At 36.9% G+C, this 13,874-nt stretch overlaps 2 protein-coding genes across 4 annotated transcripts; one reads left to right on the top strand and one right to left on the bottom strand.

Moving 5' to 3' along the window:
* Positions 1–932: 932 nt before the first annotated feature.
* On the bottom strand, positions 933–1,734 carry RpL21 (ribosomal protein L21). The gene is made up of 2 exons (XM_017253488.3): positions 1,603–1,734; positions 933–1,519 (listed from the first exon to the last, which is right to left on the bottom strand). Exon 2 carries the CDS (start codon positions 1,499–1,501, stop codon positions 1,022–1,024), a length of 480 nt encoding a protein of 159 aa, XP_017108977.1. The 5' UTR covers positions 1,502–1,519; positions 1,603–1,734; the 3' UTR covers positions 933–1,021.
* A 115-nt stretch (positions 1,735–1,849) lies between these two features.
* On the top strand, positions 1,850–4,889 carry LOC108133512 (protein-associating with the carboxyl-terminal domain of ezrin). Of its 3 annotated transcripts, none has more exons than XM_017253475.3 (3): positions 1,850–1,999; positions 2,585–2,852; positions 2,904–4,887. In XM_017253475.3, the coding sequence occupies exons 2-3, from the start codon at positions 2,637–2,639 to the stop codon at positions 4,695–4,697; spliced, it is 2,010 nt and encodes a 669-aa protein (XP_017108964.2). In that variant the 5' UTR covers positions 1,850–1,999; positions 2,585–2,636; the 3' UTR covers positions 4,698–4,887. The 3 variants fall into 3 exon arrangements, with proteins under 3 accessions (XP_017108964.2, XP_017108955.2, XP_043069684.1); XM_017253466.3 differs by lacking the exon at positions 1,850–1,999 and adding an exon at positions 2,222–2,503 and having other exon boundaries at positions 2,904–4,888; XM_043213749.2 differs by lacking the exon at positions 1,850–1,999 and having other exon boundaries at positions 2,904–4,889.
* The last annotated feature ends 8,985 nt before the right edge of the window (positions 4,890–13,874 follow it).

Here is a 13,874-nt window from a genome sequence, read left to right as displayed (position 1 = left end):
AGGTTGGATGAAATTGGAAAAATAGATGAAAATCAAATGAAAGAATAGAATCTGTACTAAGTTTCAGCTTTCTATCTTCAAAAACACGAAAGTTGGGTCATTTTCGATCGTTCAGTTATATGGCAGCTATAAGATATAGTGAGCCGATCCTTATAATATTTGCCATATCGTATTTTTTTGTCAAAAGCTCTCATGTAAAATTTGAACTCTCTAACTCTTAAAAAATCGAAGTTATTCCATTTCCGATCAATCAGTTATATGGCAGCTATATGATATACTCGGCCGATCACAGTCGTTCCGACTCATATACTGCGTGCAAAGGAAAGAAGAGTGTGTGCAAAGTTTCAAGTCGATAGCTTTAAAACTGCGAGACTAGTTTGCGTAGAAACAGACAGACGGACAGACAGACGGACATGCTCATATTAACTCAGGAGGTGATCCTAATTAAGAATATATTATCCTGATCAAGATCAAGGGTCGGGTATGTCTCTTTCACTGCACACATTTGACCAAAATTATAATACTCTTTACAAGGGTATAAAAATACATGTCTATGCCCATAATTATTTTTAGAAGTAAATTATAGTTTTTTGAAAAAATTCTGAAATAAATGTATAAATATCAGGGACCGTAAATAATAATGGTTCAAAGTTTTTTTTATTTCGCTCAGAACATAATAGATCTTTTTGATATTTATTGTTTTACTCAGAATATGAACTTTTTGTCATTTTTTAAATAAAACTCAATGATTACGGTCTCTGATATATATATATAAACTATTTCGCCTAGATATATTGAAGGTAATTTTTAAAACTTTTCAAATGCAATCATTCTGGAAAATGCAGAAAAGAACTATCTCTATGTCAACATATCTCTATTGCCGACGATGTTACCACATTTGTTGAACCCACCATCAATAAATATATCATTGCTTTTGTCAATTGTAAAGAAACTTAATTCATTTCAAAATGAACAAACCGCTTTACACAATTACAAAGTTATCAATTTGCTTCCAAAACACTTAGGCAATAAACTCATATGGAATCGGAGCCAAAGCGATGGGCTCCTCCAATTTTTTTACGAAATGGGCCTTTTTTGGTTGCTCCGGCTGCCGCTTTAGAGTAACCCACTGGCCTTTCTCCTTAGCTTCCTTCAACAAGCGCTCGTTCTCTTTGACGCGGCGAAGAAAGTCCTCCCGACACTTGGAGTGGTGAATGTGCTCAATGCGTACGTTAACACGCTTGGCAAGGATCTTGCCGCGCACCCGTTTGTTTACAATAACTCCAACGGCGTGTTGTGTTACATTGAAGATACGACCAGTCTTGCCATGGTAGGCCTTGTATGGAAGGCCCTTTTGAACTGCCCCGTGACCCTTAATGTCGACGATGTCTCCTATTTTGAAAACGCGCATGTACGTCGACAAGGGAATAACACCATGCTTCCGAAATGGGCGAGAGAACATATCTCGGGTGCCGCGGCGATATCCTTTGGAGTTCGTCATCTTGGTGCGTTAAGATTCCTGCGGGAAATTAAAACGTTGAGAAAATCATCCCAGCTATGAATTTTAACTTAATTTGAAGTATTCCATCAAATACTGCTAACCTTCTAATATATCGACGTCCACGCGGTCGTAAGGCTGAGGAAAAAGAAAGAAAAATGGCTACTCTCCTAGTGCTGCCAGATCAAGGAAAGACCGTGACACTTAACAGGGCTGCACCTACCAGTGTGCGAAATTTTGCAAATTGTTTGTAATATTTATTTTCATTTATGTGGGATTATGAATTATTTATATGTAATTAAACAGATAACCAAACAAGAACGCTGCCTAGATTTTACCTTTGAAATTAGCATTCTAATCAGTAGTGTTAATCTATACAATAAAATGAGCTCTAATTTCCGGCAACGCCGCTAGAGTCCCAAGCTCGCGCATTTTACAGCACATATTCATAACATTTGCAACACTGAAACTTATAAAAAAAATGAATAATTAATTTTAAACGTAAGTTATTATTTACGATGGAACTTATCTTAAGTGCATTTTTGATTATTTACATATGTACATACGTAATTATATAAATATTTACATTTGCACAACATCTTGTCTTGCTAGCTTTACGATGGCACTTATTTTAAGTGAATTTTCGATCATCTATGTATGTATTTAGCTAAATATTTACATACATACTTATGCATATACATCTGCACATTCATACATACATCTGCACCTGAACGTGCATCTTGTAACCTTACAGTGCCAGCTTTTATTTGATTGTTAGATGTTATGTATCTAAAATGTTATGTATTAGATTACATATGTATGTCATTGTTTTTTTTTGAAATTTCGAATTGGATTAACACGGAAAATATTTTATGTAAATTTGACTTGAATTTTAACATACAAAACATACATTATAGAGCAATAACATACCAATGTACATGTATGTATGTGGTATATTGAATTACCATACTCGCATTGTATGTACATACATTGTGTTACATATGTGTAAGTAAATCATGACAATAAGTTAGAAAAAAAGACGATACCTTTACAGGGAAAGGAAATAAAAGGAAGTTTGTTTTTTAGGGCATTGCACTTCCAGCTAAACGTCTCCTCACTGCTCGACTACAAAAAACCAATGGGAAATGAAAGCAGCAGGCTGAAGCTGAAAGGCATAACTACTTACAAAAATGTAGTGCAGGAAAATGATTTCTGGACGCTGTATAATGGCGAGTGGCCTTCGCCCTCAGAAGCAGAGGGACATTGTCAACTACTATCGATTTTTGAGGAGAAAACTTTTGTATCTGGAGGCCTGTGGGCGGATGGTCCAGGACCCTTGGAAAGAGCAATAAAGGTAAGAGACGCCTCTTACAAAAAAGGTTATCCAATGAATGTAATATTTCAGAATTTTATGGTCTACCGACATCCGTACATAATGAGGTATGTGGCGACGTGGGAGCAGTCTGGACTTAAGTTCCTTGCCACAGAAAGGGTCAGCCCGCTCAACGACGTTCTTCTACAGCAAAGCAATATTCAAATTTGCCTTGGTCTGCGCGCAATATTGTGTAGTCTCATATTTCTGGTGGAGACAGCTTTAGGAAGACATTTTAATATATGCACGAATTCTGTTTATGTGTCTGTTAGTGGAAGTTGGCGACTGGCAGGTTTTTCATATGTATGGACAGCCAAAGATATTAACAAGCGCTTGCTGGAATTTATCCCTTTATTAATGGGCACAAATAACAATGGAGAAAATTTTGAGCAGTTCGCTTTTGCTACGATGTGCGAAGAAATTTTTGAAAAAATACGTTCTGATGAGACGGATGTACCTTATGTCCATGAGTTTCGGGAATACTGTAGGGCACATTTAAAACATCAAAACAGCCAGCTTAGGCCAAAACTCTCTGCAGTCTTACTGCACCCTTATTTTAATCATGAATTTGCGGTAATACATTCTTTTCTTTTTGAATTGCCGCTGAAATCAGTCCAAGAGCGACACACGTTCTTTTTAAATTTAGTGGAGCGCCTACGGTGTTTTGAAGAAAAAATGGTAGCATCACTATTGGCTAATGACTTACTTTCTAGGATGGTCCTACTGGATTCCACGGCACAGCAACATGTTACTCCCTATGTGCTGCGTACAAAAACTTTAGACAGAGCTACGCCATTATTTACCCCTCAGACGTATGTTCAATATCTGTTGCCTCACATACTAAAAATGTTTAGACTCAGGGATGGACAGATTCGATTAATTTTATTAGATTTTTTTACGGAATATATTTGTCTTTTAAGCGAAGATCAGTTGCAGAGAGAAATTCTTCCTCATTTACAGCTTGGTATGAACGATACAAATGAAGTTTTAGTGGCTAAGACAATAAGGTGCATGGCTGATTTAGTTCCCATTATGGGAGCAACCAAAGTACTTGGCGGCGAACGTCGCCGATATTTTTCCGATGGGCGACCTAACGCAGCTGTGCCTATAAAAAACACTAAAGAAATATTGGAACCGCGGTCAATAACTCCTTTAATGAACATTAACTTCGTAGACGCAGACGACAAAGAATTTATGGTCTCTGGCAGTCCGTTGCCATCTGACAATAACCATACATTGTTACCACTTCGTCTTAGTCCCGACGGTGGTGAGGACGACCATGAAAAAATTAATTTAAATGATAAATCATTTGAAACCACCTTTAAACCCAATTCTGAAACGAACTTTATTAACTTTCCTATAGAGCACGAAACAACTAAACTTGATTTCGGAGAGGAAGATGTTTGGTCTGATTGGGAAAATACAGATGCAGCACCGAACTTGCAAGCCACCAGCTGTACCACTTCACAAGTGGCAAAAGAATATTTTACAGACCATCAACTTCGTTCAATTGTCTCAAAAGAATCCAACTTTTCGGCGACCCAAATGGATCCAAAGAATATGGATGATCTAAGTGCGTTGGATATACAAGTGCAGTCAAAGGACCAATCGGAGTGCTTAAGTGAAGTTGATTATTTTAAGGACATGGAGCCTGTTATCCACAGAACAGAAAGAGACAGGCAATTTTCGGATTCTATTAAAATAGATTCTAGCCGTTTTGCTGCTGTTCCATTATTTACCGGCTTAGATATAGATAATACGGATGTAGGCTGGGGGCATAACTTACCAGATGAAGATATGGACTTTAATGTCACCGGCACACCCTAAGTTGGTTTTTATCAAGATTATTTGTGCCAATTTCGCCCACGTTCTTCAATGTTTTGATGGAATGTAAAAAGCAATCAGCATAATAAATATTTTCACTGTCTTTAAAGAAAATGTAAATCAAGAACTTTGAAAGAAATTTTATTTTAAAAATAAAAAATGTTACAAAAAAAACGAAATCAAATTTTTGCCAAACAATTTAACTTTATCACATTTTTTATACCAAGATTATAAAGTAGAAAATAACCAAACTTTAAGGTTTAAAATAAAAAGCATTAAATTTAAACTATAGAAAATGAATTGAAATATGAAATTCACATCACGGCGGTACAGTTATATCCGATTTTTGTTTTATATCCCACTCAGCTATATTTGAACACGGATGCAAGCCTCACATGTGATTGTATTTGTGTGGGCACAATAGAGGCAATGAAGCAAATGTTTTTCTATGCTGTAAATGTTATGCTGTTTTTAGATTCGAGGTGGACTCAGAAAATGCGAAAAACTGCACATTAAGACTATATTCATTTAAAAGAGGATAAAACACTCTATAACACATTATGAATATTAAAGTACGACTCAGTGAATCTTTTTTTTGTATCTCTATTCAAAGCTTATATTCCACATATAAGTTAAATATCCTTTTAAGGGGTATCCAAAAAAACCCAAAAACAAACAGATCAATTCCTTTAATAGACGTACACAAAAACTTACTGCAAGTCCCACTGATTCGATTGCATACAAAATATTTGAAATTTAAATCTTTTTAGCTCCTAAAGATATTACAAAGAGCCAATAATATGATTGCCAAGCCAAGTGTTATTTTCTGGTAATAACAGTAAAATTTAATAGCTTATATCTTAACAGTGGTTTAGTCTATTAACTTTTTCGATATTGCAGCTTCATGTTATCTTAAATAAGAAATGAAAGCAACTTCGGGCGGAGCCAAATTTGGTATACCCTTGCACTTAAAACCGGATATATATCGCAAAAATCGGATACCAAAAACCATTTCCGATCGTTCAGTTATATGGCAGCTATAAGATATAGTCGGCCGATCGTTATTAAATTTGGTAGGTCGGATTAACTGTATAATCTGTATAAAAATATAATCTGTACCAAGTTCCAGCTTTCTATCTTCAAATCACGAAAGTTGGGTCATTTTCGATCGTTCACTTATAAGGCAGCTATAGGATATAGTCGGCCGATCCTTACAAAACTTGTCGTATTATGTCGTGCATGTCGTATTATTTTGACAAAAATAGCTCTCATGTAAAATTTGAACTCTAAAAACACCGAAATTATATCATTTCCGATCAATCAGTTATATAACAGCTATAGGATATAGGATATATACTGCGTGCAAAGGAAAGAAGGGTGTGTGCAAAGTTTCAAGTCGATAGCTTTAAAACTGAGAGACTAGTTTGCGTAAAAACAGACAGACGGACAGACGGACATGCTCATATCAACTCACGAGGTGATCCTGAACAAGAATATATATACTTTATAGGGTCGGAGATGTCTCCTTCACTGCGTTGCACACTTTTGACCAAAATTATAATACCCTCTGCAAGGGTATAAAGGTACATAAATACATTCACATAAGTGGTCTGCATGAATAGGTAAAAAACGACATTCAAATGCGCAACCTATTTCCTCTATCTATTATCTAACTATTTCTAAACTAACTATTATCCATTTTAGCTATGGATAAACATAATTTGAAAATATGTGCAAATCTCCCTGATTGAACCAACTCATAGATAGAGAGTGAGAGAAGAAAAAAATAGAAATAGAACAAAACAAGAAAGGAAAGCTAACTTCGGGCGGAGCCGAAGTTGATATACCCTTGCAGTTAAAACCGGATATATATCGCAAACATCGGATATAGTTGGCCGATCCTTATGATTACATCATAATAAAACCAATTTACTAAAATACAAAATCTAAAATAAGTCCCAAACTTCTATCTTCAAAAATACGAAAGTTGATATTTCTACCAAGTACCATTTCCGATCGTTCAGTTATATGGCAGCTATAGGATGTAGTCGGCCGATCCTAATGAAATTGGGTAGGTTGGATCAACTGGCTAAAAATATAATCTGTACCAAGTTTCAGCTCTCTATCTTCAAAAACACGAAAGTTGGGTCATTTCCGATCGTTCAGTTATATGGCAGCTATAAGATATAGTCGGCCGATCCTTATGAAATTTGGCATGTCGTAATGTGTTGCTAAAAATAGCTCTCGTGTCAAATTTGAACTCTGTAACTCTAAAAACACCAAAATTATACCATTTCCGATCAATAAGTTATATGGCAGCTATAGGATATAGTCGGCCGATCCGGGCCGTTCCGACTTATATACTGCGTGCAAAGGAAAGAAGGGTGTGTGCAAAGTTTCAAGACGATAGCTTTAAAACTGAGAGACTAGTTCGCGTAGAAACGGACAGACAGACAGACGGACAGACAGACGGACAGACGGACATGCTCATATCAACTCAGGAGGTGATCCTGATCAAGAATATATATACTTTATAGGGTCGGAGATGTCTCCTTCACTGCGTTGCACACTTTTGGACAAAATTATAATACCCTCTGCAAGGGTATAAAAATCGCGTAAAAATGGTAACCGCTAATTTTAATTAATTAATTATTTATTATTAACAATGAACTGTTATTACTATATTATTATAACTAAGAGTAAGGATAAATTAAGTTAAAAGATATTCCATAATTTTGGATTTAATTACATCTAGGGATAGTTCAGGGGACATTAAATGGGATAACGAGTTATAATTTTTACAAATAACGCGGAATGGATCGTGTTCCGTGAAATTAGATCTAGAAATCGGTAACCAAAGGGGTCGGAATGATCTAGTTGCTCTATTAGGCACAGAAAACATTAATTTTTTAAGAAGTACTTGTGAGTCAACCTGTCCAAGAATAAGCACATGAAGCAGCATAACCCCAGCACAAGTACGGCGCTCTTTTAAAGGAGGTAGGTTTAGTAGTTTTAACCGGCAATTATACGACGGGACGGAAGTGGCAGTATCCCAGTTTAAGCCTTTTAACGCAAATAGCAGAAACTGCTTTTGGACTGATTCAATCCTCCTTTGGTGAACAAGGTATTGCGGACTCCAAATGCTAGAACAGTATTCCAAGATAGGACGAACCAACGATACGTATAGAGTTTTAGTTGTGAAAGGATCATCAAATTCTTTAGACCATCGTTTGATAAAAGCAAGCACGCCTCTGGCTTTATTGACTGTTAGTAATATGTGGTCGTTGAAGGACAACTTATTGTCAAAAATTACTCCAAGATCGTTAATTAGGAAAACACGATCTAAGACGTTATTCCCAAGAGAGTACGAAACGATGTGAGGCACACTCCGATTGAACGTCATAACCTTACACTTAGAGCAGTTAAGCAAAAGGAGATTGTTTGAGCACCACATGAAGACTTCTTTAAGGTCTAGTTGCAAGTGTCTATGAAGGAAATGGTCTGAGAAAGAAAGACATAACTTGACATCATCAGCATACATAAATGTAGTAGCATAGTTTATAACACTAGGTAAATCGTTGACAAAAAGAACAAACAGAAGAGGTCCTAAGTGACTACCTTGTGGGACACCAGATGAAACATTTATGATCTGTGATGAACTGTTTTTAAACAAAACACGCTGCGTGCGGTTCGATAGATAAGAGGTCAACCACTGTACTATATGAGGAGAAAACCCCAAAAGACATAGCTTATGAAGGAGGAGATGGTGGTTAACAGAGTCAAACGCTTTACTAAAGTCAGTGTACACCACATCAGTTTGTATGCGGCTCAGAAAACCTCTGTGGATAAACGAAGTGAATTCAAGAAGGTTAGTTGTGGTAGAGCGATGCTTGACAAAACCATGCTGTGAAGTGGAAATAATACTTTTACAAAAATGTTGCAGTTGGAAAGTAACCAGTTTCTCAAGCAGTTTGGGAATCGCAGATAGCTTAGCAATCCCCCGGTAGTTCTCAATAAGTTCTTTTGAGCCTTTCTTATGAAGCGGAATAATAAAAGATTCATTCTATCTCTTGGGGAGACATGCCAGCTCCAAGGATAAGTTGAATAAGATAGTGAGAGGATAGCACAGGATATCAGAACAGTACCTTAGAACACAGCTAGGAACATTGTCAGGACCAGCAGAGAATGATATATCTATTGTTGAAAGAGCTTCGAACAGATCCTGAATTCGAAATTTTGTAAAGTAAATGTTGTTTATATGTGGTAATTTGTAAGGATAAGTAGAATTGTGGTTATATGAATCGGACGAATAGGTGGTTTGAAAAAATGACGCAAAGAGATTAGCAATACCTTGCTCAGAAGAATGTGAAATATTTTTATATGATAGGGAAGGAGGAAAAAGATTTGATTTACGTTTCATATTGACAAAAGAGTAGAAGGAGCTTGGATCATTTCGAAAGTTTACCTTACAATTCCTGATATACTGCTTATAGAGTAGATCGTTGAGAATAATAAACTGGTTGCGAACATAAAGAAAGTTTGACTGGTGGCACATCGATCCTGACTTAAGAAACTTTTTGTAAGCTCTGGATTTCCTGTTCTTAAGACGAGAAAGGTGTTTATTATACCTAGGTGGTTTTGTAGACAATGATACAGGGACTTCCGGAACAAATTTGTTCAAGGCATTATGAATTATTTCGTAAAACGAATCCGTAGCTGCTTCAATTGTGTTTATAGATGAAAGAAAATTCCAATCGATTTCAGCTAAATGATTCCGAAGGGCAATAAAATCAGTCATTTTGAAGCATTTGAAACGAGGTTTAGCATTAAAGCAAGCATCATTGTGAGGCACATCAATTAACACCGATGCTAATAGTGTAGGGTGGTGAATGTCTTCAGGAAGCGATAGCGGCGGGGACCGAATGACTGTCACAGAGGATGACACATTAGAAAAAATAAGGTCCAGAAATCTGCCATGAGTGTTATGAATTGGATTAATTTGGAGCAGGGCAAGATCGGTTAAGCCATCGATAAAGTCGTTATGACAACTGGAAAGCAAGGATTGTCTACGTCAGACGGGATCCAGGAAATGATGGGAAGGTTGAAATCTCCCATGATTAGGATTAAATCACGGTCCTTGGCCAACGAAGAGACAGACCTAATGGCATCAAGATGGTGAAAGTACACAATATCTTCAGCCATGGGAGGAATGTAGGAACAGGTCAGAAAAATATGAGACGAGCCAGTTAAAATTTTCACCGCAATTTCATAATCAGAGACAGAGGAGTTAAGCCAAGTTTCAGTAAGCACGATAGCATCAAAATCAAAAGAAGCGCTTGCGGACATCTAGGAAACCATTTCTCGTCTGTTTCATAAAAGTCCGCATCTCTGACTCAATTTCTCTACAAGCGATGCAAGACCATGTCAGGCCAATTTTCTTGTTGATAAGGTCACTTATCCGTCCATTGTGTCCTCCTCCAGCACATTTAATATGTGAGCAGTTATTGCAGAGCCAACAAGACAGGTATGAGTCACCCGTGATGGTTCCACCAAATTCACATTTTTTTGCTGTGTAAGTAAGACTCATTTTTGGCTTCTTTTTGACGGAATGCAGACCACTTTAATAGCGTGTAAAGAATTTAGGCTCTCTGAAGCACTCTGTAGCCGAGAGTGGACGATCAGATCGGATGTAAGAGATGACGTTACAAAAGAGATGTGCAACGAAGGTTCGGCGTCGTGAAGAACAACAAACTCCACAGTAACTATGAATGTAACGGGTTACGTCCGGAGAGTACAGCTCGGAGAGACTTATGTTGGAGAATATAGTTAAAGCGCAACAGAGATAACGTTAACCGATTAAATGTATAAGTTGGAAATAAATAGTTCAATGAACTTATTAAGTCGAATTTATTTTTAGGGATTAATTGTTATATTTCAACTTGTCGCAGAAGGAGAAAGCTTGAGTTCAAGATCGAAAATAATTGCAAACTGGCAAGAGCGATCGAAGAAACACGTCCGGGTACGGCAAGTGAATATACAGAACTGACTAAATGACTAATTCATTCTATTCCATTCGGATGCATTCTATGGCTGAGGCAATAAGAATGTATTCATGAAGACCTCTGCAGATCTTTAAAAATACCAAAGTTGGTTCATTTCAGATCGTTCAGCTATAGTTTGCCGATCCTTATAAAACTGGGTAGATCGGATCAGTTGTAGAATTTGTAGGAAGTTCTAATCTCCTATCTTCAAAAACACTAATGTTAAGGCATTTAATGTTAAGTTAAGAATGACTACAGGATATTGTCGACCGATCGCAACCGATATACATATAGAAGACTTTTTGCACTGGCTTAGATATGCGGTTCGACACCTTACGCAGACGTCCCCGTTGATATAACTATCCGATTTGGAACTTGGACTCTTATGGTATCAACCGCAGATAAAATTTCTGTGAAACTGAAAAACGGTAAATTGAAATCTTGTAGTTCATTAAAGTTTTTGTAAAGTGCTTTGATGTCAAACTGAATAGTTTGACACGGCTATTCAACACCTACAGCTAAAAATTGAAATTTTTGCAAAAAATCCGCAAAACATTGGTGGAAATAATTCTCATTATTTCAAATCTTTACCGAAAAAAATAAATTTTAAATGTTTAGAAATTAAAAAAAGGTCTTCCATTTTTTACAACAGCTTATTATTTTACTATGAAAAATAATTAGCACGATTGAGGAGAATAGGAAAAACACCAAAATTTTTGTTGTAATTTCCCTTTGCCTATGATTTTGCAATTGCCATAAGAAAGAGCAATCCTAATCTATCCTGGTCTAATCTATCAACATATAAAGGTTAGTTAATGTGTAAGTGATAGAGATCAGTGATACACGATCATATAGTCAGGAAACTTGACTGTAGCTATCCTTTCTTGTTTCCAATTTGAATTAAAAGAAATTGATTTTATATTGGAATTCCTTTAAGAACCGATCAAGTATATTCGATATTAACGATATAAACATGTATATTACTTTCACTTAAAATTAAATGCAAGAGTTCCACCCCATTTATAAATGAAATTAATAAACTGAAGGGGACCTTCTGATTTAGGCCGAATTGTTAAAAAAATGTATAGTGGAAAAATTTAGGCCATACTAGCTTCTGCTTTTTGTCATATTTTGGTATTTTATCAACGATTATACAAATTTTAATTTATTTTTAAAGAAAATCAAAGTTTAGAAAGAACATTTTTTGCTACTTTTTTCACCGGGGCCCAAGCTTACTTCGATTTTATACACAGACTTTACAATCGTGAATGTTCGGCGTTAGTTTGACAAATGAGCGTTAGTCGCTCCCTATATTGTATGCACTGCAAACAACTAAAAAATTATTGAATGAAAATGAAAAATATTTTTTCGACTTTTTGTGTTTTTATACCCGTGCAGAGGGAATTATAATTTTGGTCAAAAGTGTGCAACGCAGTGAAGGAGACATCTCCGACCCTATGAAGTATATATTCTTGAACCGGATCACCACCTGAGTTGATATGAGCATGTCCGTCTGTTTGTCTGTTTCTACGCAAACTAGTCTCTCAGTTTTAAAGCTATCGACTTGAAACTTTGCACAAACCCTTCTTACCTTTGCACGCAGTATATAAGTCGAAACTGCAGGGATCGGCCGACTATATACCTGACTGAACATATACCTGATTGATCGGAAATGGTATAACATTGGTGTTTTTAGAGTTAGAGAGTTCAGTTACGACGTACCAAATTTCATAAGGATCGGCCGACTATATCCTTTTTCTGGTTTATTAATAACCTTTTACTGGTTTTTACTTGCCGCAACGGGTACATCAGAGAGTACATCAAGCAACCAACACATCCGAGAGCAGCACGTGATGGTGGTAATAGCTTTATAACCTTATCTGGCGCCCAGCCAAGTCGAAGCCCCGGACGAGATCTCCAAGCCACGTGGAAACCCCAAGACACGTGGGAAAATTAAATCATCAGCTTAAAACTGGTACCATAGGACGGACTGTACCGGACCGCACAGAAGATCGCGAAAGAGAAGAAGGAAAACTTTCAAAGATTCATGTAAGTGAAACCTTTTTTATGAAAAACACGCTCTCAGTGTTCTTCCGCACTGAAGGCACTCGATGCACAACAACAGATTATACACAAGAGACCGATAAACTCTCAAAGATTGTCTGACTTTAGGCATCAATGAGTAAATCATCTGTTTGAAGAAAATAAGGGTGGCCAAGCCGAGGATTATTATAATCAGATTGCTAGTGGTGCGGTAAAGAAGAAACGGACTTTGAAAGTGATGCCGTTCATTTTTATACCCTTGCAGAGGGTATTATAATTTTGTCCAAAAGTGTGCAACGCAGTGAAGAAGACATCTCCGACCCTATAAAGTATATATATTCTTGATCAGGATCACCTCCTGAGTTGATATGAGCATGTCCGTCTGTCCGTCTGTCTGTCCGTTTCTACGCGAACTAGTCTCTCAGTTTTAAAGCTATCGTCTTGAAACTTTGCACACACCCTTCTTTCCTATGCACGCAGTATATAAGTCAGAACGGCCCGGATCGGCCGACTATATCCTATAGCTGCCATGTAACTGATTGATCGCAAATGGTATAACTTTGACGTTTTTAAAGTTAGAGAGTTCAAATTTGACATGAGAGCATTTTTTGGCAAAACATTACGACATGCCAAATTTCATAAGGATCGGCCGACTATATCCTATAGCTGCCATATAACTGAACGATCGGAAATGACCAACTTTCGTGTTTTTGAAGATAGAAAGGTGGAATTTAGTACGGCTTCTATTTTTGGTCAGTTGATCCAACCTACCAAATTTTATAACGACCGGCTGACTATATCTTATAGCTGCCATATAACTGAACGATCGGAAATGGTTTTTGGTAGAAATACCAACTTTGGTATTTTTGAAGATAGAAGTTTGGGATTTTTTTATACCCTTGCAGAGGGTATTATAATTTTGTCCAAAAGTGTGCAACGCAGTGAAGGAGACATCTCCGACCCTATAAAGTATATATATTCTTGATTAGGTTCACCTCCTGAGTTGATATGAGCATGTCCGTCTGTCTGTTTCTACGCAAACTAGTCTCTCAGTTTTAAAGCTATCGACTTGAAACTTTGCACACACCCTTCTTTC

Source organism: Drosophila bipectinata, chromosome 2L, assembly GCF_030179905.1.
Source record: "Drosophila bipectinata strain 14024-0381.07 chromosome 2L, DbipHiC1v2, whole genome shotgun sequence".
NCBI lineage: Eukaryota > Metazoa > Arthropoda > Insecta > Diptera > Drosophilidae > Drosophila > Drosophila bipectinata.
Note: the sequence above shows the minus strand (reverse complement) of the source record. Positions and strands in the feature narration are given on the sequence as shown.